This window comes from Uloborus diversus, chromosome 3 (genome assembly GCF_026930045.1).
Source record: "Uloborus diversus isolate 005 chromosome 3, Udiv.v.3.1, whole genome shotgun sequence".
NCBI lineage: Eukaryota > Metazoa > Arthropoda > Arachnida > Araneae > Uloboridae > Uloborus > Uloborus diversus.
The window spans coordinates 146,616,795-146,643,512 of NC_072733.1; the positions used below are offsets into that span (position 1 = coordinate 146,616,795).

General features: G+C 33.6%; 1 protein-coding gene across 3 annotated transcripts; it reads right to left on the minus strand.

Moving 5' to 3' along the window:
* Positions 1 to 724: 724 nt before the first annotated feature.
* On the minus strand, positions 725 to 22,886 carry LOC129218676 (uncharacterized). 3 transcript variants are annotated; one of them, XM_054852996.1, is made up of 5 exons: positions 22,746 to 22,836; positions 20,869 to 20,957; positions 11,305 to 11,413; positions 3,769 to 4,056; positions 725 to 1,207 (listed from the first exon to the last, which is right to left on the minus strand). In XM_054852996.1, the coding sequence occupies exons 3-5, from the start codon at positions 11,390 to 11,392 to the stop codon at positions 924 to 926; spliced, it is 660 nt and encodes a 219-aa protein (XP_054708971.1). In that variant the 5' UTR covers positions 11,393 to 11,413; positions 20,869 to 20,957; positions 22,746 to 22,836; the 3' UTR covers positions 725 to 923. The 3 variants fall into 3 exon arrangements, with proteins under 3 accessions (XP_054708971.1, XP_054708970.1, XP_054708972.1); XM_054852995.1 differs by lacking the exon at positions 20,869 to 20,957 and having other exon boundaries at positions 22,746 to 22,886; XM_054852997.1 differs by lacking the exons at positions 20,869 to 20,957; positions 22,746 to 22,836 and adding an exon at positions 21,282 to 21,327.
* Between the last annotated feature and the right edge of the window lie 3,832 nt (positions 22,887 to 26,718).

Consider the following 26,718-nt stretch of genomic DNA (forward strand, 5'->3'; position numbering starts at 1 on the left):
ATCTATACGAACGTTGGCCGAAGTGCATAGTCGTTCAAAGTGACCATTTTGTAGATAGATGTACTTCGGTAATGTGAACTATTCACGGTAAATTTTTATACAACTTGTCTTCGAACTTTTAGAACATACTACGTACGTATGAGTTTTCAACTTACTATTTCATAACGTTTTTGAGTGGTGTAAGTTTACGCGCATGAAGACATCACAAGATAATTTGCTATAATTAAGTAAGGAGGCGTTCAAAATGGATATTTCGATCATCTATATGTTCTTATAGGTACATCTACATATGCGCCGAAAAAACTTGTGAAGTTTAAATTGGATGATCGTAAAATAAAAATTTAGGTCGATTTTTTTTTTTTTTTTTGGGTGGGGGATTACAATTCCTTATTCGTAGAAAAGAATAAAGTGAAATGAATCAATGATCCTTTAAATCCCTGACAATCTTATCAATTTATTTCTGTTAGATTTTTTTTTTGCCATTGGCCAACAGCATCGGCCATCGGCCATCGGCAATCGGCCATTTGGAGGAAAACAATCGGCCATCGGCCATCGGCCATCTTTGAACAATCGGCCAACAATCGGCATCGGCCCATCGGCCAAAAAATGCCATCGGTCGAGCCCTATTTATTTATTTATTTATTTTTTCAATGTCTGCATGTGTTTTAGATGCCTGTGAAATGTTTTAGAAATAAAACTCAAGAAACATCAGCAACGCTGAAAATTTTAATTACTGAATTTATTTCCTAACATATAGATATAAATACAAAACGACAGCCTGTGACAGTTTTAAAACACTCATTTAACCTCAAAACAGGACGTTGGCTATTAGTAATTGAAATATGATATCCTCCATATTCTCACTGATATTTTTTGCATCTGAACTTCGAAAAACGTAGAAAAAAAATGTTTTGTTGTCTTCATCATTCGTTGTCAAATTTGGGTAGTTGAAATTTATCTAAAAGATCCGAGACAGCCTTTGAAACTCCATTTTCCATTGCATCTATAATTTTTCCTCTGGACTTCTTTGCAACACCATTGGCAATTAGCTTCAGCAGCCAATTCAACACAACGCTCACACCAGTAATTTTCTTGATCTTATACTCTCCTAAATGAATTACTTTGAATGAATCAAGCTTTGCTCTTCCATCTTTGCCAGAAATATCCATGCGCACGGCTAAGTCCTCTACAGATACTGTTGCATGACCTAAAACATGAAACAAACCAAAATTTAAGTATGGTGAAATTTAAAAAAATTAAAAATAGCTTGATGTGTTAAACAATTGTACAGAGTTAGCGAAAACTATGTATCGTGTTTCGAAACCGTTTATGTTTAGAATGTAACGTCTGCAAAGATAGATGAACTCATGAAAAGTGCAGTTATTCAACCTGTTTGAGTACAATTAGCAGATGTGCAAATTGTGCACCACTTGTTGCACAGCCCATGCCCAAACAATATAGTAGTTCTATTCATTATTACAGCAACAATATTGCGTGCCTAAATTTCTTGCTGCGTAGTATTTGCATTCTCTTAAAATTCGTAAGAGTCATGTCTTTGTCTAAAAACGGTTTTAAGACCCCAAAAACCATACGCACACATACATTTGTACTTTGTTATCCACGCATAATGTCCTGCATTACATCCAAATGTGAATTAATGGAATCAAGTTGGAAATTTTTAATTTTAGAATTTTTTAGGTTGTTCAATCTTTGTTTATAACAGCTGTTTAGCCTACCAGTTGATTAGGCACTATAACCTCGTGCTTTTTTTTTTGTCATAAATATTGTGTTTTGTTTAAGTGTTATAAATTTCTACATATTTTTGCTGTTTTTTCTCAATCCGATCACTTTTTATATTTTTGTTAACCATGTATATCCACGGAAGAAGCAGGCCATTGTGACAGTGAGTGAAAATCTGATTGCACAACAAATGAAAAAATGATTTTTGCTTTGATAAAAACATGTTTAGAGATCAAGAATTCAAAGAAAAGCGCAAAACTTTAGTTGACTCTATGGCCAGTAGAGTGAAAATGGTGTTGTACAAAAGGGGGGGGGGGGTAACTAAGTGGTGATTTTGATTTTATAATTAAATGATGTAAATAAAGGTGATTTTGTAGAAAAAATGGCTTTATTCCATTAATGTGCACAAGGGTGTATAAACCCGAGAGTAAGCAAGATTTCATTTTTAAAAAAACGTACTAAATAGTATACCTTTTTTATTTCCATAACGGATGTGAGGTATGGTAAGAATAATTCAGAGCAACTAAAGCTTGTACAACAACCTATGAACAGTTAACTGATATTATGTACACACAGTACTAAAAACAGGAGTAATGCTGCTACTTATTGTTTACGCTTGAGAAAGCTGAATTGTATCGAATTTATCTAAAGGCGCGCTATATAAAAAGTATTTAAATTTATATCAAGCTCACGTCTTTATACTAAAAGGAGCATCAACAAAAAATTTTAAAATGACAGCCAGCATTGTTTTTATTTCAAAAATAGATAGCATATGAAGGTAAGGGAGTGTCCTCAAATAATCTGCTTGCCTCACGAATCGTAGCATGGCAACACTGAATGACTGCGAACAAGTGTTGCTGATTTTTAACAATCCCTTGTGATCTATCCGAGAATCATTAAAATTCAGTCATTCATTTATAATCATTACATCACCGACTTCTCTCCAAATCTTTACGATACTCAACTTTTTTTTTTTTTTTTTTTTTTGCAAGCAATCACTTTTACGGGAAAGTAGGTCGGCTGGGACATTTGAACACAAATGTTTCTTTCTAATTATTTTCTGATGCTACAACATTGTAAGTTTTAGAACAACAAATTAAGACACTTTGAGATGCGTGCAATACATAAAAAAAAGTATACATAATTGATGGTAATTATTATAATATTAGTTTTAAAAATTATAGTGAAATTTAGTCTTTACTGAAATTACTGTTGTAGAACTCAGCAATTAAAATTATTTACATTAACAGGAAGGGTACTACGATTGTTCTATCTCGTGGAAAAGTAAGAAATTTGAAACAATGTTTATTTTAAGCATAATTTTAGGTGTCCTATCTCTCCCAGTGTTTCATCCCTCCCTACTTTCCCCTACCTAGCTACGAAATTCTGAAGAGCTAAGTCAAAGAGTTTCAAAGAGCTATATTTCGCCAACGCGCGGTGCAAAATAGATTTTTAAAAAAATTCATATTTTTTTCAATATTTTTTCCTCAAATGTCTGTATAATGTTTCTCCAGTATGCATGGTAAAGTGTTTTGGAAAACTCTGCTTTAGCCAAAAACTTGAAAAAAATCTGTATTTTTTAAAGAAATGCTTGTATCTTCCAAAAAGTAATTGCATTAAAAGTCGTAGAGTAACTCGGCATAGCTAGTAAAATATTTGTGGAATTTACAGCTTGTTTCCAGATTTTTACGATACAGGGTGATATATTAAAAAAATGTTTTACTTCTTCAATTTGTTCTTTGTCCTCTAAATACAAGTGTAATTGAATTTTTACTCGAAAATGTAATGAAACATGCCCTTCATACGACAAATCTTATAGAGCGATTTTTCTGGTTTTCTTGAAATTTGAACTAAAACGACAATTTTTGCAAGTATCCGGATACTATTAACTATATACCTAGTAGTGCATGTTTAAAAAGTTACGATCCCTTTTTCTGGAAGAATATTACGGTCTGTTTTAGCATTCATTTTTAATTTTTAAAAATGCATCTTTTTTTTTTTCTCTCAAAATATGGAGCTTATACCAACCTTTAATCCAAAAGAATAGAGCTTTAGCAGCGTATTTAACTTCTACTATTACATCTCTAACTGCAACTTGGGCACTCACGTTAACAATCTCCCCGTTGTAAGCAAGAGTGCAATTTCCGTGTCTATATAAGCTTGATAGACCTTTGACTTGACCATTTTCCAGTCTGAAATTTTTCTCATCGACTTCAGGAATGTCGAGGGGGTCTAACTGAGATAAAATCCATGGTTCATTTCTTAAGTTTTCTAATACTTCATCCACATAAGCATTAGCATTCCCTATACTTTCATCTGAAAAATAAATGTTGAATAAAATTTTAGCACAAAACGAAAGTGATGAAAGCAATGGGTTTTTTTTATTAAAATAATTTGCCATCAAGAATCAATCACTATCAATTTATTTCAAGACTGGAAACCAGTTTAGACTTCTCAAAAATACTTTTTTATGCCATAAAATGTTAGTGAAACGGTTCAAGAATATGTTGCCGAAATTTTAATGCAAAATTCCGATTAGTTTTAATATTTAAAAAAAATTGTAGCGCAACAAAGGGGAAAAGAAATAGTAGAAAAACATAGCGTTGTAATCAAACACCTCAAAAACGTGCAACTTTCAACTTTTTTATCACAATGAGGTTCATATTCTTAGGAAATTTCTTGTAAACGAAAAAAATATTGTAATTAACTATATGTATATGAAAATGGGTTTATGTTTGTGGGGGGGGGGGTGTATGTTCCTTATACAAATCCGCAGTTTTCGACAGATTTCTTCCAAATTTGGCACAAAGGTAAATTGTTGCTCAGGAATTTATATCAGCGGGTTTTTAGAATTTTAAAAAGACCCAAAGAGGTCTAAATTCATATTTTGAGTCATGAAATTGCTATTTTCTACACGAACAAATTTTTGTATAGTTATGAATTTAGTCTAAATGAAAAGCCCGTAAAAAACTGCACTAGATGAAGTTTCTTCAAAGATTAACTATAATCATTAAACTTAGGAACTTTGATTCCATGCTAATAAAAATGGTTTGCAGTTTATAACCACCAGGAAATATTTTAAATACAATGAACACAAAAAGTATCATAAACAACGGCCGTTAATGCCTATTAGCGACAAGCGAAAAGCGTGTTGGGTAAGAGAGCCGTAGATATAAGACATGATGTTGTACATCGTTTCTTAAACTGTGACTTACGAAGCCGCAGGGATCCATTGATGCTACTCGTGGTTCTACTTAATTTGAATGCTCCTTAAATTATAAATTTTTTAATTCAAAAATCCGCAACAGTAAGGATTTCGTGTAATTTTTGATCAGTGTTTTCCACGTTAAATGCAGAGAAAATACAAACATGAGAAAGGTATTAATAACCCATTCAATATTGACGTACAATCTTCAACTATTTCAGCATTAGAATACTTAACTTTTATTAAAACCAGGTCAATTTCATTCTTGCAATAGAAATTTAATTTAATGTTCTTTGATCCTTATATAAATAATCATAGTAATGCATGTGTGTGTGTGTGTGTGTGTGTGTGTATGTTCCTTATACAAATCCAGTTTTAGTCGGATTTCTTCCAAATTTGGCAGAGAGGTAAATTGTTACTCATGAATTCATATACGCTGTTTTTGGAATTTAAAAAAGATCCAAAGGGGTTCAAGCTTATATTTTTAATCATAAATTGCTCTTTTCGACACGAACGAATTTTCGTATTGTTATGAGTTTGGTCTGAATGACAAGCCTGTAAAAAAATGCCCGGACTGAAGTCTCTTCAAAGATTAACTGTAATCGTTAAATTTATGAACCTTGGTTCAAAGCAAATGAAAATGGTCAGCAACATGCAACCACCAGGAGATATTTTAAATGCAATCAACACAAAAAGTATCCTTAACAGTGGCCGTTTATGCCGATTAACGACAAGCCTATGGCATGCATAGCAAGAAAGCCAAACACAAAGAGATGCTGCTGTTAAGTGTTTCTTAAATTGCATCCTGCAAAGACACAGGCATGCGTTGAAGTCACCGTCGGTTCTACTTAATTTGTTTGCTACCTTTCGCTAATACGTTTTCAAGTAATAAAACCGTAACAATAAACGAAATTTTTTATCGGTATTTTCTACATGAACAGCACAGAAAATACCAAAATGAGATAGGTACTAATAATGCATTCATCATCGATGTACAATCTTCAAGGATTTTAGTATTAGAATACTAAACTTATGTTAAAACGACATAATTGCAACAGAAATTCAATTCAATTACTGTATTTTCCAAAAAAAATCAATATGCAATATGTATATGTTTTTATACTACTCAATGATTTACCTAATTCGGTTCAACTAAGTTTAACAAAAATAGCTCCAGGTTATCAAAGATCACAGGTAAAAATACTAATATGGCAAATGAATTGAAAAATAATCATTTTTGTGCATAGTAGCATAGCTATTATTTATCTTTCAAGGGGCGAATAGAGTTTATTATATGTACATAAACTACCATACTAAAAAAAGCATTGGCAATGGGTGGTAAAATAAAAGGTTGTGCACCTTCAGACCCGCAAAACCAGACAGAAATTTAATACGACGGAATTCATGCAGTTTTGGGAGGGTAAGAATTTAAAGTTTGAAAAAATGCAAAGAAATATTAATTCAAATTTAAACTGTTTTAAAATGCATAAAATTGCTCCATTTTTATATAAACAAATTTCTTAATCGTTTAAAATTTTACATTATTTTAACGCTCAAGCAATATTACACCTGATGGAGCATGTTTGCCGACTAGCAATAATTTTAAACCAGTTAGCTGGTGTGATGCAACTTTTGACACAAAGAGATTGCTACTGAAAAGGGCATGATGAAATATTGCGCCACATTATAAATGTTTTCTTTATAGCCTTCATCGTGAAATATGCTGAGCAAAGCTCCATTCCCAGTTAAAAGGCGCAGTTCGATAGCTTATTTTAAACAATCGAAAAATATTGAAAGTTTTTGTAACTACCACTAAGCGTTTCAACTGTCATTGAAGAAATGCTTTAAGATAAGAACGAATATGTATCAGTGTAATAGAAGCAATTCTCTTAACCGTGGGGGGATAAAGTGAAGATTTTGTATCTCACGTATAACCACTAATCGCAATATATCATTCTTCAAACTTCAAGAAATTACAATCTTCAGTGAGACTTACGTTTTCTATTACGATCAATGAGTCATAAGGGCAGGCGATTAAGTACATTAAATGCATCTGAAAGTTACCTATTTCCCATATAGATAGCTTTATGTTGCATGCTTAATGTTGTGTTCACTCAAAAATGTATTTCTTCTTGCTGCTGAAAGGAGGACTAAGAACAGTATTTAGGAGCAAGTTCTGAGTTAAATTTACGAATTAGAAAATTTTGAATCATTTAACTTTTTAGTTTTTAGATTACGTTTCAAAACGTGGAAATATATTTCCTTCGATTTGGGGATAAGGGGAACAAAATTTGCAACAAGCTTTTGTAAAATATAAACAAAAGAATTGTCTATTATATAATTGTAAATACAAACAAGAGGGTTTTTTTTTTTTTTTTTTTTTTTTTTTTTTTGAGCAATCACGATTGCTTATTGTTCTCACTTGACCGTTTTTGAGGTCCGTGCCTTTTTCAGCTTGGACCAGAAGCCTTTGCAGCACCACCGCCCATCGTCCTCTGCAGGCGGCGCGGCGCGGCTGCTCCGGTCCTGAGCTATCCGCTTCTCCTGGTCGGAGACGTCCTTGTCCTACACACACGCACGCTCACACACTCACACGCCTACGTGCATACCCACAGCTCTACGCACACACACAAGCCTACACACTTACTCACACAACTATGCACACGTAACCGCCCAGGAGGAGAGGCAGGCTTGGGGGGGGGGGGGGGGGACAGGAGCTGTTTTTAGAAATAATAACTCCAATGAGTAGGGTCCTGTCTCAGTTCGTGATTACGAAAAACATAATTTGAATTCAAAATTTCAGAATTCAAATTAATTTTCTTTCTTTTTCTTTTTTTTTAATTTCATGGCGAGAAAAAAAATAGTTAAAAAAAAACTGACGCGGATAGTGACCAAAATGTGCACGCCGACTTCTTTCTCTATAACGCAGTTCAATTGAAGGTTTTTACATAGTTCGTTCCATAAGTTCACGTTCACCTACTTCCATTTTTAATGCTTAAGGTAACTTAAAATATTAACTGTAACTTTCTATGGTAACTAATATTCAGTGGAACCATTCCTATCCCTCATGACGACTGTGCCTCTCTAAATTAAAAATTTCTATATTCTCTAGAGCAGCAAACTTAAATAAGTGCTCCCACTACCTGCATCAGTGTGAGATAAAATTTAAATCTAGACAAATTTTAACGACATCAATATTACTGTCTAACTGTCATTTTTACCTACGGAAATAAAAATTTGACATAAATATAAGAAAATAAAATATGGCTGACGTACGTCTTTCTTCGCAAGTTACACTTATCCAAATTTACTCCATGGCATGCCACTAAATTACCATGGAAAGGGCAAGCAGACATATTTTGTAAAGTTATTTATACTAAGTGAACGTTTTCTGCAGAATGTGCTTGTACGAGGGGGGACCCAAAAGTAACCGGATTTTTGTTTATATTGATATTTATATATTAGTTTATTCACAAAATTTCTTTTGTCTCTTTCAAAGTGTTCACCCTTAGATGAAATACACTTGTTAATTCTTTTTTTCCACTGTTAGAAGCTCCCCTGGAACTCTTTAGCTTTGATCATGTTCACTACCCGTTGCGAAGCAGTTTTTACAGCCTCTACATCATCAGAACGCTTCGATTTCAGAATTTTTTTCATCCTCGGGAACAGAAAAAGATCACAGGGGGGCTAGGTCTGGCGAATACGGGTGTCGAGGAACGACTGGCCACCCCTGAGAGTCCAAGTAGCGGTTAATGGTGAAGGCTAAGCGTACCGGAGCGTTATCATGGTGAAGGAACCATTCTTCCGATCGCCCGCTCGAGCTCCAACTCACTCTTCTTTCTTGTAAAGTTTCGTCAATCGTAAAACGACGACTCTCGTTGATTTTTTGGCGGATTTTTTTCAACGTTTTCATCATTTCGAGACGTTGAATGGCACTCAGAACGAGCATTATCTTCAACACTCATGCTACCACGTTTAAAACACCCAAACCACTCGAAAACTTGTGAACGGCTCATAGCATTGTCCTTGAAAGCTTGTTGAAGCATATGGTAAGCTATTCCATTGCCGACTTTTCATGCAGGAAGCGAAATTTCAAGCTAACAGTTTGTTCTTTCAAATTTGTCATAATGAGTTCGCAGGCGGAAAGCAACAACACCTGAGAAAACCAACAATACGATCAGACGTTATCAACTACACTGAAGCCACTTGCACAGTTGGTTTATGAATATCTCTACTAGAGCCATCTAGCTGGAGAACACTCTACTACATCTAGGATTGGCATCGCACCATTAGTCCGGTTTCTTTTGGGTCCCCCCCTCGTATATTTGAACACTTAACAAAAATTTGTAAAATGTGTTTACCTAACAAGTGAAACCTTGATAAGAAAAACACCGCCAGAAAATCTGTAAAACGGAATGTCTATTAATAACAATGACTGAATTCTTTATTTTCTGTACGGTGGACTGTCTGTTTAACTTTCGGGCCATTGAGGATAATTTTCAATTAATCTGAAAATATTGTAATGGTGTCCAATAAGCATACGAGTATTTTGCACATATTTGTGCATTATAAAACCCATTGAATTTTACTCACGACACTTTCTAGGAAGATATTTCATGATTTTTTGAGAATAAAATGGATGTGAGGAGTACTATAGCATGCTTTTATGTCTTGGGGTAAACAAAAACTTCTAAGGCAGAACAACGCTTTTCGCATTCGAAGCATCACGTAAGAGGTTTCCCCACATGATGTGCAAAGGACAATCATGTGTCTTTGCATTAAGATATTGGATTTACTGCCGTCTGATTCAACCGCAGACAACGTCTCAGTGGACACGACAAAACCCCGACAACATTCCTCATGCTTTTTTTTTACTTGATGCTATTTTTTCTGCAAATGCTCGATTTTTTTTTTTTTTTTGCTATTTACACTTTTTTAAGGATTTGAGCCTAGAGAGTGGTGTGAGTGCACTTTTTTACTCTTATTTAGATAGAATTCATCCATTTTATTATCTAAAAGATATATTGCATTGAGAAGTACCCGGGCAACACCGGGTAGTAAGCAAATCACAGATAAAAATTGTGAATTCGATTAAGCCCACCAGCAACAAGCTCTGATAGCGGCCGCCTACGGACAGCAGCTTCTAACTCCACTATTTCTGGCGGAAATGACTTGATAAAATTACAAAATATTCTTCGGAAAATGAATAAAGGCCAAAATAATTATTTCGTGTTTATCAACTTTTTCATGTAAAGCGTTTTTATGTGAACCGTTTCCACTGTTTACACTCTGTCACAAAAAAATATATGCACCCAGAAGAAACTGAGCTACACTCACGAAACTTGGCAGGCATGTAGTGTATAAGGAGATAAGAAGAAGCTTAAAAATTCAGAATAAAAGATAATTTTATTAAGCAGTTACAGCATGCAAAAGGTAACAAATCAGTAAGTAGTAAAGCCACCTATGGCAGCTATACAAGCCGAAACACGACGTGGCATCGAATCAATTATGACCCCCTGCGGAAGATCATGCCATAATCTTTGCAACTGCGTCGTTAATTCCCCTATATCCCGGGATGGCTGCAGCTGCCTTCCCAGCATGTCCCAGACATGCTCTATTGGCGAAAGGTCTGGTGACCTGGCAGGCAATGGGAGTACGTCGTATCCCTGAAGACAATGTCAAGAGAGTCGCGCAGTATGTGGACGAGCATTGTCCTGCTGATAAATAGCACCTGGGCGACTTGATAGCATGAGCAAAACAATCGGCATTAAAATGCTGTCCACGTATCTGCGAGCTGTCAAAGTGCCTTGGAGAACAACTAGAGGTGATCGTGTCCCAAGAAATCGCTCTCCACACTGTCACACCTTATGAAATGTCTGTATGCCGCAACTCTTCCACGATCCACGGTTGCCAACACCGAGCAACTACCATATCACTCCGACCGAGGTGGCGGCCGATACTCCTGTTGGACCAACCTGCTTCTCTGAAGCCTATTATACGGCCTCTATCCAATTCTGTCAGCTGTTCGTACTGCCGCCGGTTTACGTCTTAAGTCACAATACAGTCTACCGAAGTCAACAGATTCGATTGAATAGCTTTACGGCACAAGTACTCATGCTTTTAAACTCTCCCACCTGTTTAACTCACATGCTCATAGCGCGCTTAGCCTTGTTTCATTGGCGCTGAAATTTTAATCATTTGCATATCGGCTACCAAACTGCATTTGTGCCGAGTTTTATGATTGTGGCTCTAATTCTTCTAGGTGCATATATTTTTTTGCGACAGAGTGTATAAACGTATTTAAAAAATTCAACCTTATTACATTGCCTGAAAAATAGTTGCGAATATCTTGGACTTACCGTTTGCTTCTCGCTTATGTAGTTTTCCATTAGCTTCTCTGACCAATGTAATAAGGCAAAACAGAACCAAAGTCAGAATCAACTTCATCTTTCCACTTGGCTTTTCAGTCTAAGCGGAAAGAAATCAGTTAAATGTCTATAAGAAAATAATTACAATTTAAAACTTAGTAAACAAAGTAGAAAAATTTATCGTTGATGTTTCACAGTTAGATTTGTAGTCGGAGAGCCTATGGTCGTCAGACGTTACTTATTTTCTAAGTAACCAAATGTGTAAGATAGAATAGAGATAGTATGCACTTTGAACATACGCATACCTGCTATCTTAGGCCGACGGCCAATTTACAGGTACCAGGTGTTAAATTTACGCAAAAAAGTCTTTACTTACTTTCTCAAAGCTCATTTTATGTATGTTTAACAGAACGTTGTCAATAATTTATATAAAAAAATGACAGATACTTCCCGTCGGCGGTACTACCAGATGCTCTAAATCTCGCAAAAATTGCGTAACTTTACGTATTCCATGTGAAGGGCCCTATTGCTTCCTAGTCTACCATCTCTGATTTGGATGAAATTTTATAGAGGTGTAGAAAGGAATTAGAAACCAACATATGCAAATTTTCAGCTTCCTAGACCCAAATTCTGAGGCTCTAGGATCCCTTAAATAAACGGCTCCAAAATGATGGAACAGCTTTGTGAAACAAATTGCTATATTTAGGCTAAGACTGAAGAAAAATGTATCACACTGCAGCCCTAAAATTTTAGAGCTCCTGTGTAATACATTCCAGCTTAGCCAAGTTTGATAATTGTGTAATACATTCCTGCTATATAGCCTAATTCTTCACGCTTTGCCTAAACATGGCAATTCGTTTCACAAAGCTACTCAACCATTTTGGAGCCCTTTATTTAAGGGATCCTAGATCCTCAGAATTTGGATCTTGGAAGCTGCAAATTGGCATATGTTGGTTTCAAAGGCACATGTCTAAAACAAATCAGAGATGTTAGGGTGGGAAACAAAAGTTACATTTGACATGGAAAGGGTAGGTTACGCTATTTTTGTGAGCTTTTGAGCATCTGGCAAAAATTACCCCCTAAAGAAATCTCTGGCAGTACTTTTTATGAATTATTGACAACTTTCTGTAAAACATACATAAAATTCAGCTCTCAGAAAATGAGTAAAATTTTAATTTTTTGTGTACATTCAACATCTGATATACCAACAAATTGGCCGTCGCGTCGGTTCAAGATAAAAAGAATGCATATGTTCAAAGTGCATATTAACTTTATTCTCTCACACGCATTTTGTCTCTCAGAAAATAATTAAGGTCTGACGGCCCTGGGCTCTTGGTCTATTCTGTTCTTGCTACCAAACTCGTAATTTGAGTTCTGAGCATACTGAAATCGCAGACAATTAAATGTTTTTTTTTTTTTTGAATTTAATTATAGCTCTGAATCGTTCTACTGTGAACCACTGAGCTATATAATTATCTTAAATGTGATCTTAAAGATCCGTTTTCATCTGTTCCAATCGTCTAAGAGCTTGCGAAGAAACTACGCTTTCAACAACGAATTAAAAGTTTTCATCGTCATTGAAAATTCATTTTAAATAAAGTGATGTATCAAAACAATGTCGAATGATAAGCTTTCTATGTAACGTTTATGTCAAATTCGTTCTCAGTTCAAACAGTAAGCGGAAAACGATTTGGACGCGAAAAATATCTTGAACTAAATAATGTAAAAATGCCTAATTTCAGAAATTAACTCAACTAATAGCTAGAGGTTGGTCTTTAGCTGAGTAGTTAATTAATAAGGTTTGGGGTCAAAACTTCGCGGCCAAAACTTCGCCGATTCATAACTTCGCGTGTCTAAAACTTTGCCGATCATAACTTCGTGTGTCTAAAACTTCGCCTATTGAGAACTTCGCGCATTCATATAACAATGAACTTCCATAAACATATCAGATAAACTTTGCAAACAATAAAAATGTTTTTTTTTTGTTAGGGGGGCTGGGAGGGGGACTTTTCAATTATTTCCAGGAACGCATTAGACACACACTGAATAAAACTAATTTTTCATAATGAATTACTTGATTTTTTCATCATTTATTCCTAATCCTATTTTAAAAACTGATTTTTCAAAATTGGTGAGTAAAATTCAGAAGCGATCCCCCCCCCCTTGTCTTCCGCGGTGTTACTCATAATTCTCTCACCTCTCCATTCGAATGAGAAATTGAATGATCGAAATTTTTTTTTTTTCAAAATTTTAAATCCTAATTATGTGGAGAAGATGTTCTATGATATATGGATTCATGATTAAAATAAAATAAAAGATAAAATTTGAAGTTAAGAACTGCCGCAAGAGAGATGAATTTTAAAAATTTAAGGTTTTTTAGCAAAAAGTAATCTTAAATAAATTTTAACATAGAGTATATAGGGATAAAGTTGGGACTTTTACCACTAGTAGTTATAATGGAATGGTCTTTATAATGCGTGATCGTTAAAACGAGCGTAACGATCGTTAAAAAAATCTTTAAATTACACAAACAGTTGACGCTCGTTTTAACGTCGACTGTTTGTGTAATTTAAAGATTTTTTTCACATTAACACTAAAATAATTTTCTTTTAAGAAGAAAAATTTTCGATTAATTTAATTTTCTTCGTACGAAGTTTTGTTTGTGCAAAGTTTTGTACGCACGAAGTTTTGTCCATGCAAAGTTTTGACCGCGCGAAGTTTTGTCCATGCGAAGTTTTGACCACTCGAAGTTTTGACCGCGCGAAGTTTTGACCACTCGAAGTTTTGGTCGCGAAGTATTGTCCGGCGAAATTTCGGCCGCGATGTTTTGACCCATTACCAATAAATGAACATGTGTTCAACTATTTGAGCAACCACATGCACTACATTATTTCACCATAATTAAGTATCAACTAAAGAAAATTAAAACTTAATATCACTTTATCATTACGTTCTATAGACGTTACGAAAGCGTCAGTGCTCTGAGAGGGAATGTGTCCTTTCGGCAGACCATACACTCTAAAAAAAAAATTCTGTAAAACTTTCAACAACTGCAATGATCTACATTGTACTTTATTTGTTAATGTTAGTGCAATTTCATTAAAACTGATGTAGCAAACGCAGAAGATATTTCATCAGTTGTGAAACCGTTTCAACTTAATGTAATTCATAATTTTTTCCATGTGAACTTCGGTGCGAGTCTGGGATTTTTTTTTTATATTTTTGGAATAATTATTTAAAGCGTTTTAACAAATGCACGAGTTTTCCTTTGTAGTTTTTGCCCAAACCCCTTCATCCTTGGAGCTCTAGGTAGAAAATTACCTCTGTACCAAATTTGGGGAAAATTCTACGTAAAATGTAGATTGGTATCAAAAAAAGATACAAAAATTATTTTGTTTATTATGTAGATAAAATGGTGGACTTTTTATGAATATTTTCAACCATTTTACTATTGTATTTTCTATATGACGTGGTTAAAATACGAATGGTGAAAGTCAGTACAACTTAGTTTCCAGAAATTGAAGGTTTTGCGAAAGCATCTGCAAAAAAATTATAACTGAGTAAATTTCAACCTCACGAGAAGATTTGTTATTTAAACATACGTTATTTTTCTATTATGCATCAATTTATATCAAGAGTTACTGGTAACTTGTTTTAAAATACACTGGCCTCAAAAAGTTAAGGTGCAACATGTTTTTCGAAGCTTCTGTTATGTTCACAGACGAGTTCAGATTTACATTGGAGAGTGGTCCAGGGCGTCTACTGATCTGGAGAGAACAGCGCACTAGATACTAGCAATCCAACACTATTGAAAGACACAGTTTTAGAGGTGGTGGAATCATGATTTGGGAAGGGATCTCGCTTGGTTGTCACACTGGCATGCGTGTGTTCCATGGAGGAACTCTGACTGGTCTGAGATGTCGGGATGAAATCCTTGATCCATATGTCTGCCCATATGCTGGTGCTATTGGTAATGACTTCATATTGGTGGATAATAATGCACGATCTCACCGAGCTCGTATTGTTGAGGAGTATTTGAGGATCACGGTTTGCAACGAATGGAATGACCAGCTTGATCTCCAGACCTGAATCCAATAGAACATCTTTGGGACTATCTTGGCAGACAAGTTGCTGCTTTAAATCCTCCTCCAAGATCGTTACATGAGCTGGAACCAAGCTTACTCTGTGTCTGGTCTTCGCTTCCTATTCCGGTGTCCGACAACTTAATAAACAGCATGGAAAATCGATACCGCCAATGCATTCAAGTTAAGGGGAACACATTTCTTATTAGAACCCATTTTTGTACTGTTTGATTGACAGTTTACAACATAACACTGTTACACTGTAACGTGCTGTTTTCTCCAAGAACGGAATTTTCCCCAAAAATTGCTTTTCTTGTTATAAATCGTGTTTGCAAAACACTTATACAAATTTCTATGACGCATTCAATAAAAAACTATTTAATGCACATATCCTCAAAATTTTTGATTCTACGGTCATTTATTTGCAAATTAGACCCAAAAAACCAGTTGTACCTTAACTTTTTGAGGCCAATGTCGTGATCAAGAAGAAAATGTTGAATCTCAAATTGACTTTTGATTGCCAGTCGTTTTCTCATGAAAGAGCTTAAGTTCGTTTCATATTCTATATATAGTTTAAGTCAGCGAGTTCATTAACTATCTGAATTTTACTAGCCAGTTACTCAATAAATATATTATACTGCACTAAACTTTGAGTATCATACAAACCAGTGACAGTAGATATATTTCTCCGTTTCAATGTACCAAATATTGTGTTTCTGACCTTTTATTTTATTTGCTCTTTATCAATATTTTTCAAAGTTTCAATATTTATCTTGTTGTGCAATAATACGTCATCATAGCTCAACAGATGTTTTCCGCTCAATGTGTCAATTTTATTCTCAACATTTAGCTTGAAAATAATCAGCTTCGTGAATTTTACAAAAGTGATAAGGTATTGATTAAGTAGAAAATTTTTATTATTATTCTGAGAAATAGCATCATAGATTTTGAAAAAATTGAAAAAAAGATCACTAATTACTTTAAACTGACATAATTTTTATGATAAAACTCTTTTATCTGCAAAAAAAAAAAACTTGAGACATTTCCCGCTACATTATTCACATAGAAGTATTTTAATGCAAATGTGTTCAATTCATTCATGTCACGAGCCGTTGAAAGAAGCTAGTTTGATCCACACGGACTCAGTTAATGTACAGATTTATTCTAAATTATAATTTGAAATGAAATGTGTAGGAAAATGAAAGAGCAATTGAAACTTAGGTTATTTTGTATAATAAAATATAATTTATATAGTATTGGTTCTATGTACATTTTTACGTTATTTGATATGTTTAAAAAAAAAACCTAACTTTTTATGTTTAAATCCTACCAGATTTACTCTCAATTTCTGCATTCAAAAGCTAAGAAAAAAATCGAAAAACGTCGATAATATTGCAAGTGTAAAGGCATTCCGAAAAATATTTTATGAGGTGTGGAAAATATTCATCGTGTTTCAAAAATTAAAAAAAGAAATCTTCGAAGGATTTCCTTTTTTTTTTTTTTTGGGTATATTTGATGCATCATTTTTCAATCGAAAATTTTGTTTCATTATCTAAAAATAAGCTGTCATGAGACTGAAGACAGAAATGGAAAATTAAAAAATACCAAAGAAATTTGGTATGTTTGTACGTGCTCTCGCGTGTATGTGCGAGGTGTGTTTAATTTTCATTTAAAATTAATTGTAGTTTCAGAAATTAACGTTTTATAGATTCAAAATATCAGCTACAGTTTTTACGTTTATCAGCAATGCGAGCATCAATTATATACATTTTGGTTGGTCTATTTCAACTCGTTTATAAAATAAATACTCATGCAAATAAAGGAAATATTAGAAAATAAATTCTTAGTTTGTGTTATTCAGTTTTCCATGCATAAAAATAATAAACAATACACATGCTGAACTTTCCACGCAATTAATGTACTGCATAAACCCTCTTTAGCTGACTTGCCAAAAAGAGCAGATACGCCGCGCCGTGAAATTACCCAGCATGCCGCAAAGTTCAAATTTTGAGGCATGCCAGATAACTCGGAGTTCATTTCAGGAAAAAAAAAATATGATTTAAATTTTAAAAATTGTGATATAAATAAAAAAAATTCCATTTTTTTCTTCCAAATTTATATACATTATTCATACACTGTTATAACCAGAGGTGCCATATAGGAGAAAATTTCCGCTTTAGGGTGCAAAGACGGAACCACAGGGAGCCATGGAGGATAGGAAATATTGTTCCGATATCTTTTAGCACCTCAGTTAATGAAAGAAGATAATAAAAGGCCATCAGCCCACGCAGTAGCCAATAGCTGAATCTTTTTCCTTCGAAAAGGTGCCCCGCTCGCACATGCGCTGTGCGTTCCGGTATAAGTTCAGTTTAGCCACTTTAATGGCGGACGACGATGCTGCAACAAAGTTGTTGGTACATTAAATTTTCACATTGAATAGACAACGAAACTGGGTTAAAATTCAACATTTCTGTGACAAAACTTCAAAAACTTGCGTAAGTAGAGGCTTTTAATCATGGTGTAACATTTAAGGCTTTCCAACAGGCTTTTAGTGTTTTCAGAGTTGTGTTTCAACAAAGTAAACTGAGTATTACTTATTATTTATAGTTAACCGTTTTAACATAGTGGTGTATGGCTTTTTCTATCATGTGTAATAATATATGGTGTTACCTGTTTGTCGCGTCAGCGGCCTCGCGGATTTTCCCCAAAAATGTTTATTGTTAGCTATACGAAATAATTAATAAGTAACCGGGATGAAAATGCAATGATTTAACTAACTGCTACAGCTGATACTCTAAATGTCTTTATCTTTTCAATAAAATAGTTGCGTAGACGTAGCAAAGGAAGAAAAAAAACGCGTTGTAAAGAAATCTCTGTGTGTTTTATGCCATGACTCATTACGTGAAAATATTTCGTTGGTGTTATTTCAAAAAAAGAATGCAGTGTCTAGACACGTTTATTATTTTTTTTCTTTCTAATTTCTATTTCCAATGCTTTTTATTATATAGGATGCTAAAAATTTGTTTTTATTTTTAATGTCAAAAGTTCCTATTTAAAAAAGAAAAAAAAGTGCTTTTTTAGATTACTTATGTTCAAATATGATATTCAAATGTCGAACCATATATACGTATCTATATGTTACTCTTGATTAAAATATTTTGAACGTTTATGAAACGCCTGCAATTTATGAAACGATTTTATTTTTCCGTGATTGTAATATAACTGAATATTTTTGGCTGTGCCTATAAATTATCCATAAATGCCTACACTCTTAATTTTTGGTACCATGCTGTAGTAAATGTCAATATTATTTAAAACTACTGAACAATCCAAGGGTTACAACTCGAATAGAGGAATTGAAGTCATGAACTCTTCTAAATTATGTTGGAAAGTCTGAAATGTGATCAAAAGCCTTAAATGACAAGTTTTAATCCAAAATCAATTCAATGTGAAAAACGTACCAAGACATTGTATATCACAAGCCCAAACAATAAACACAATAATATTCAAAAAACGCACACAATACGGGGGAGGGGAAAAGAGAATCTACTGTAGAAATCAGTTAAGGGTGCCATTTATCTCTCCGAAGGTTCCTTCTTTTCACCCCCGCTGTCTGTCTTTTAAAAGGTGCCCATTTTTCACCCTTGTAAAAGGTGCGATTTCGGCTCCGTATTGGGTGCCGCTGGTGAACAAGCGGTTCCCCCCTGAAAGGTGCCAAACGCAACCTGTAGTTTTAACAGTGTATTCAATATCGTGATTTTTTTACGCCATGATCATCATCATTCTTATTATTATTATATTCCAACACTGATACTATAGGTTTATGGAAACCACATTAAGAAATAAGGCTAAGATTGCAATCATTGGACATCGTTAAATTAAATTATCCATTTCAAAATTCAATTAATGGTAGATTTTTATCATCTGCAATGTTGATGTTGAAATACCCACTCAAAATCAATGGCAAATCATCAAAGCTCTTCCCAATTTTATCTTGAAGTAATGCAAAAGCGTCTTTAGAATAAATCAATAAGTTTTCATACACATATTCTCGTATTGCACTTGAAGACTTATCCGGTGAACTATAAACCGCAACCATAACAATTAGCTTTCCATTTTATGAGTGGCAACGGAAAACACAATGTCTCACCGATATCAGAAACATTGTTTTTTTCTCTTCTCAAAAAATACCCAGCGCTTAAAGAAGTTTTTACTTCAAAAACAATATTTCTTTTATCAGAAATTTGTCACTTAATCTCCATCAGTTAAAAAAAAATGCTCATGGTCATGCAAGAACCAATTGGAACGCAGAAGCAAACACATGTCTCTTGTTAAGGTTTTTTTTTTAAATATAAAACAAAAAAAAGACTTTTCCTCCCCATATTTGCATGTGAAACCTTCGTAATGGTTGCCCGCTTCACCTGTGCGATTGTAACTACCTCAGAGCCATGAGAGCTTTTCATTGTTAGCAAAACAGAAACTATCTGTCACTGTCAGGATGAAAACGGAAATGGTGATAAAATATTCAATAAGCGAGGACTCTATATTTGGCGTCTTTCTTGGCATTACGTTTTAATTGAAATATATGTGTGACTAAATTGCGAGACACAATATTGCTGAAAAACTGAAAGTTAGATTGTTCAGCTTGAAATTGAGACCATAAATGTTCTCATATTGATAGCCAGAAGTAGTTCTTAGGATTACTCTCGATATCTTATTCTCAGGTGCCTATCCACCGCATCTGAAACTGAAGCGAAAACAATTTACAGAACCTTACAATTAGGCATATTCTAGCGTGAAATCGGAGTGACTTACGAACTGTATCGAACGCATGACGCACAGCAATACTTACTATGCTACTATATATTAATAGTTACTATCTTCAACAATCTATCTATACAATAGCTTTTTTTTTTTTTAACGAAATATGTAATTATGGGCATGGGCAATGAGTCATCGTGGAAGTGAACCTCAAAAAAAAAAAAAAAAAAAAAAAAATCGCATTAGATCATGTTTACGGCTTTGGGCAGACTGTTTGGCTGATATATTTTGGAAAATTTAATAAATTTTCTTCAAAAACTTGGAATGATCGGTCTTCATTTTTTTCATGCATATAATGAGTATTTTTACGCAAAATAAATGAATAAGTAAATAAATGAAGAAAAAAAATCTTCGTCATTATAAAAGTATAGAACCATTTTGAAAAATGGACATAAGTAGTTACTTCTCTCAAAGCTTTTTTAGCGTTTTCTTGCACCAAAACCCTTTTAAAGCATTCGAAATTATGTTTTGGATTCATGTGTTTGTAAATCAAAAATTGTTGATGTACGAACCTTATCATCACCTAGTTTAGTTATGTTCTGACGAAGAACCGTTACTTTGAAACATGATCTCGTAAATTTTTACTGTAAAAAATTATTCTTATTCAGTCAATTTTTTGGTGAGAACATTTCTGTCAATTAAATTCACTTACTTCTACAACTGTTGAATATTTTTCACCTAAAACTGCAAAATTTAATCCTCTCACTTTTGGTGCTTTTAGAGACGAATTGCCACGTTGCCCTAAATAAATGCAGTGAGGATCATAAAATTAAATGTAAAACAAATGAAAGTTATGTTAAACAAAAGCGTATTAAGAATATCAACTTTCCCAAATAATTTGTTTATTATATTAAAGACTCGCGATTAGTCATCAATATTAGATGCATTTAGTTAACAAATATTTTCATCAGAATTTTTTATGCTCTTAAACATACGAAACACATTTTAAAAATAAAGATTATTTCATGGGGAATAAGCAAATATGCTTTCACCATTTGAGAATGTAGAATTCATTTTTAAAAAATTGTTACGTAAAGATGAATTTGAAAAATGCATGAAACTTACCAAGTTCGATGAGTATCTGATGCCTTAAGAATTTTTCAATCCTACTTTGCGGGAATCTAACCATATGTTTATTTCCTTTCAGTACAAGAAGTGATGACGAAATCAAATTCAATAGCTTTCGATGTCATTTTTCCGAATAGAAGATAACAAGATTGAAATCGTAATGAAAACTTGCATTTTAGCTGAAATTCTTCCTCAGTTTTTGATCGCAACTAAAAATTGCATGTTGTGGATTTCAAAAAGAATTTTCAGCATTTTTTAAGGTCCTTATTGTGATCAGAGACAGGCAGAAATTGTAAAATCTTAAAAGACATGGGATCAAAATTTGGCGCGAGATAGTTTGTTTCTCAGAGTTTATAAAAAAAAATCAGAGTAACATGTTTGCTGAAATATTCTGGGTCTAAAAGAATTAGTCACCAAGGTACTTGTTTTAGTCTCCCATGTAATCTGGCGCACGGATTTGTTGGACCTGATTACAATGGTCTTTCAAATGCATTTTTTTTTCTGTTTTGTTTTTTGCAATTGACATTAAAAATGCATATGTAATGCGGATAAACATTTTGCCTGAGGGTTTTGGGGCAGTTTCTTAGAAATATCGACTGGTAGTTCAAATTGTCATGCTGTGACAGTTCCTTTTAATTCGATCTTGCAAAAAAGAGCGGTATACCGAGCGAGTGAAAATAGAGCGGTATACCAAGCGAGCGATAAAAAAAAAGGCGATATACCAAACGAGTGAAAAAAGAGCGGTATACGGAACGAACCTCACTCAAACTCCGCAGAAAAGACTGAATGTTAATATATCCAAGTTCACCGGAAAGAACGAAATACCATAAACATCATCACCTTTTAAAATCTGTAAAATAAAAAAGCTTTAAATCTCAGTAATATAGCTTTGTTATTGATCTGAAAGTAGTTTGCTATTTTTGTTGCATCCCCACTTCCATGCTCTGAAGATTAAGTTCCGTTTGAACCAGAAACACATTTATGCGAGTTTCATATCGAAATTGTTCTTTATTAAGTTGAATTTGTTGAATTTTACATTCTGCGGAAGAGCAGTCATTTAGAATTAATCGTAGAAATTATTTTAAAAATGCCTTAGAAATAAAAATATAATATTTAAGAGAGTTTTTTTTTTCTTAATTCATAGACAAGAAAAAGAAAATTCTTAGCTGTAAACAAATTAAAGCTGTATTATTATTATCATTGTTCATAATAACATCGTATTTAAATTTTGTTATGTGTTTGGAAACTGCATTGTTTCCCTATCCCCCCCATCACCCCCTAAAGATCCCCAAGAGACGGACTTGCCCCACATTGAAAACCGATGTTTTACGTTACACTTTATTTCAAGTAGTATGCAATGCAGAATACCGTCTCTGGATCAAAAATTTGGTTTTCAATTTTTCATTTAATTCATTAACATAATCCGTAAATGAGCCTTTAAAGTACAAAAAATTCACTTACTTAGCTCAGAAACTTCTCAGAAGTCCTGCAAAAAAAGTCTACATGCATATATTCTTCATAACGCAGAGTAAAAGCATCTACACAATATGCAAACGTCGTTCTTCTTTTCGAGAAACCTTTCCTTGGATTGGATAATCGATAATTCTGGTTTAAATTTAGTTTTTCTTGGAAGGAAGTGTGAAAGACTTACGTTGTTTTTCTCCAAATCAAGCGAGTGTTTAGGTTTGGTGCATTTTCAAACAATGCAAGGTCACTATTATCTAAAATTGAAACTGCATTCAAAATTACAATGATGGAACGCAAACTGAAGTAGGAAAAATATAGAGTTGTTAGCATTATTGGCAAATTTTCGTTCATAGTTTAATTGGCGAAATATATTCTTAAATATTTCAGACCTTTCAGTCTCAAATATAAATTAGCGCCAAAAAAAAAAAAAAAAGAGAAAACATTATGGTTTTTAGAATTACAAAAAAGGTTCTTGGTAACCACAAAAAAAAACGTTTCTGCAATTAGCATTGCTATTTATGTACGCGTTTAACACTGTCTTTTTGATATTATTTTAAGCAAGCTTTTACACGTAAGGCTCATGCAATTACTTTTTATTACTGTTCTTCAATTAATATTTTCCCCTTGAATTCAATAGCATAAAAAATCTGTATTTTAAATGAATTTCGATATTTGAATAAACATTTGTTTCAGAAAAACACAGTTTATTTATTTTTTTTTTTTTTTGAATTTGAATTTGATTCTAACCACCAGCATATGTTATGCAATTAAAGAAAAAGGAAAAACTTTTGTTGCGACTCTTTGCACTAAAAAAATTGTGTAATTGTATTTTTGTAATATGTGCTACAGCTCAATATAACACCTTTTTTTTACAAAAAAAAACATTGAACCAGTTTTCACTTTTAAACCGGATTTCATTCTACGCTGCTTCAATACCCGAACATGCATCATTTGATGTAATAAAGCTCATGCTTGCAAAAGAGAAGGTTGCGACACGCATTTGTGTTTTTCTGTTGATGAGATTGCTCTTCAACGTGCAAATTATATTCGCTACCAAGCAGGTTATAGTATAATATTTTGTAACTGCAGTGATATGAAATTAGGATGATGCTTGGTTTTCTAATTAAATCATTTAATAGATTACTTAGAGTCCTTCTAGAAAATTTTGATTATGTCTAATTAGTGATTCAGTGCAATTGTTCACATATATGCCCCCTATAGGGGCACATGTGAACAATTGACGACATTTTTTTTAAATTCCATAAAGTAAAGAAATATTTGTTCTCAATCTGGAAAAACTGCAGAGTACCAAGAAAAGACTATTCAATCATGGGGACACTTTTGCTCGGAGAAATTGATAATATTTTTTGAGAAATTAAGAAAAGAAAAAAAAATGTTCACAAGTGCCCCCCTTTCAGTATAGATACATCTGAACTTTCTACATATTTATATAAATAAAACATTTTTTATTAATATCACTGATAAACAAAAAAAAGTTTTGACGGACATCTTGGTATCCAACACTTGTTTTAAGACAATTGAGACATGCTGATTAAAAATATGCAAACTGTTTGTCTCTATCACCCACCGTTTCTGAGATATCTGACATTAACCATTATATGTTTTGTTAGAAACTGTGTATGTTGCCCACTTCTTCCACTAGACGGCGCTGTCGCCAAATAGCAAACCAGGAACTTTAATTCCTTGTTAGAACTCTACTCACTTCTCTCTTACTGCTTATACTGTAAACATGTAGTGCTGTAATATATGTATTAAATTTGTGTTTCTTAGTTCAGAAAGAGTTATGGTTTTAATGTGTTCGTGAATATACATCTATGGATGTCAGCCTCATTTAGCGGAAGATTCCTCCAACTTATCAATTTGGACTATAGATATACAAAAACAGATGAAGAACATATATGATAAGGTAAGCTGTATGCTTCCTTAACTGCATTGATTTAGATGGCTCTCTAAGAACGAGTTGGTAGACATTTTATGTTTATTTAATTCTAATAGATTATGAGACTGAGAGGTCTATAAATAAATGCAGCATTAACTATTTAGATAAAAATAAGTTATATTCATATATAGTTTTGCATCTAGTTGAATTATCTATAAAATGTCTCTGCTAAAAGATAACAACCCTCAAATCACTAAGCTAAATAATTCCAATTACTCCATATGGAAGTTTAGAATGGAAATGATATTGATTAAAGAAGATTTAATTGATTTAGTAGAAGATGAACCACCCGCATCACCAGACAACAAGTACTTAAAAAGAGACCGCCAGGCGCGAGCACTAATGAATCTTTTTATTGAAGATTCTCAAGTAATTCACATTAAATATGAAACCACCGCAAGAAATACTTGGCAAAAATTAAAATCTATTCACGAAAGAGTCAATTTATCAAATAAGCTATTCTTGTTGCGAAAGTTATATGCAGCAAAGATGTGCGAGGGAGGAGACATGAATAAACATGTTGCCGAAATTCTCGAATTGATTGATAAACTTAAAGCAGTAGGAAAAGACATAAAAGATGATGAAATAGCCGCTTTACTATTGGTATCTGTCCCAAAATCGTACGATAATTTAATAACCGCTTTAGAAGCAAGACCGGAAACAGAGCTAACTTCCGAGTTGATAAAAAACAAATTAATCGATGAATATAATAGAAGAAAGGAACAAGATGTGTCAGAGAATAGTTTTACGCAAGCATTCAAATCTAACATGTCATTGATGAATAAGAAGCCGAATAATGTCGGAAAATTCTGCACTTATTGCAAGAAAAATAATCATACAAGAGATACATGTTATCATCTTAAAAATAAAAATAATCTCAATCGCAAAAATAAATTTTCACAAGAAGAATCGAAAGTAAAACGCAATAACGAAAGATCTTCAGTTTGCATGAAAGTAAAAAATAAAGATCAATTGCATTCAACTGAGATGAGTAATCCGCAAAATCCCGTCTCAACGCCCACGCATTATGAAAAAGAAACCAATAAATTAGACGGACAAGGAAGTAGTAGCTACATCGCACGCTCGGAAAAAATCCCAGCAATTAATACCGAGGATTTGTCTATCTTCAATGCTAAACACCGCTAAATACCCATTTACTTTGATTCGGGATGCACGTCGCATCTAATTAAAGAAAAGGAACTGTTTTCATCACTCGTAATTAATGATGATCCTGTTAAAGTTATAATCGCTGATGGGAGAATCCTACACTCGCAAGGAATAGGCGAAGTTAAAATTACAACGAAAACAGAAAGCGGAGTATTTGACATAACCTTGAAGAATGTATATTTTATCCCTGAACTTGAAAGTAATTTATTATCAGTTAAATGTATGACTGAAAAAGGATTTCTAGTGCATTTCGAAAGAAAAAAATGTTATGTTAGAAAAAATGGCATTATTTACTTAGAAGCAATTTCTTTAAATAATAGGCTGTACGAAGTGATTTTTAACGAAGATATTAAAGTAAACTACGTATCAAACTGTCAGAATAATAATTGCATAACTCTATGGCATAAAAGGTTAGGACATAGAAACACCCAAGCAATAAAACAGTTGATGAAAGAAAATTTGGCCGATGGAATTCAAATTGATAGTTGTGAACAGATCAAGGACTGCCGTACTTGCATAGAAAATAAACTTAGTGAGTTCCCATATCCTAAAGAATCTAAACACAGAGAAAAAGCGTTAATGACCTTCGTCCACTCTGATTTATGCGGACCACTTCAAGATGCAAGCGTTGGTGGAAAACTTTATTTCCTCACATTTATTGACGATTTCTCCCGCTTTACAATGATTTACCTTCTTACAAGAAAGAGTGAAGTCTTATCTAAACTGAAGGAATACATTGCAGTAACAAAGAATAAATTTGGGAAAACGATGAAGATTTTAAGAACTGACAACGGCGGAGAGTACACAGGAAAAGAATGTGAAGAATTTCTTAAAGAACAG

Coding starts and splice junctions, on each gene's coding strand:
- LOC129218676 (XM_054852995.1), bottom strand. CDS start 11,392: ATGAAGTTGATTCTGACTTTGGTTCTGTTTTGCCTTATTACATTGGTC. Junction 4,057..11,304: donor ACATAAGCGAGAAGCAAACG/GTAAGTCCAAGA, acceptor TTTATTTTTCAG/ATGAAAGTATAGGGAATGCT. Junction 1,208..3,768: donor TCTATTCTTTTGGATTAAAG/GTTGGTATAAGC, acceptor TTCATGTTTTAG/GTCATGCAACAGTATCTGTA.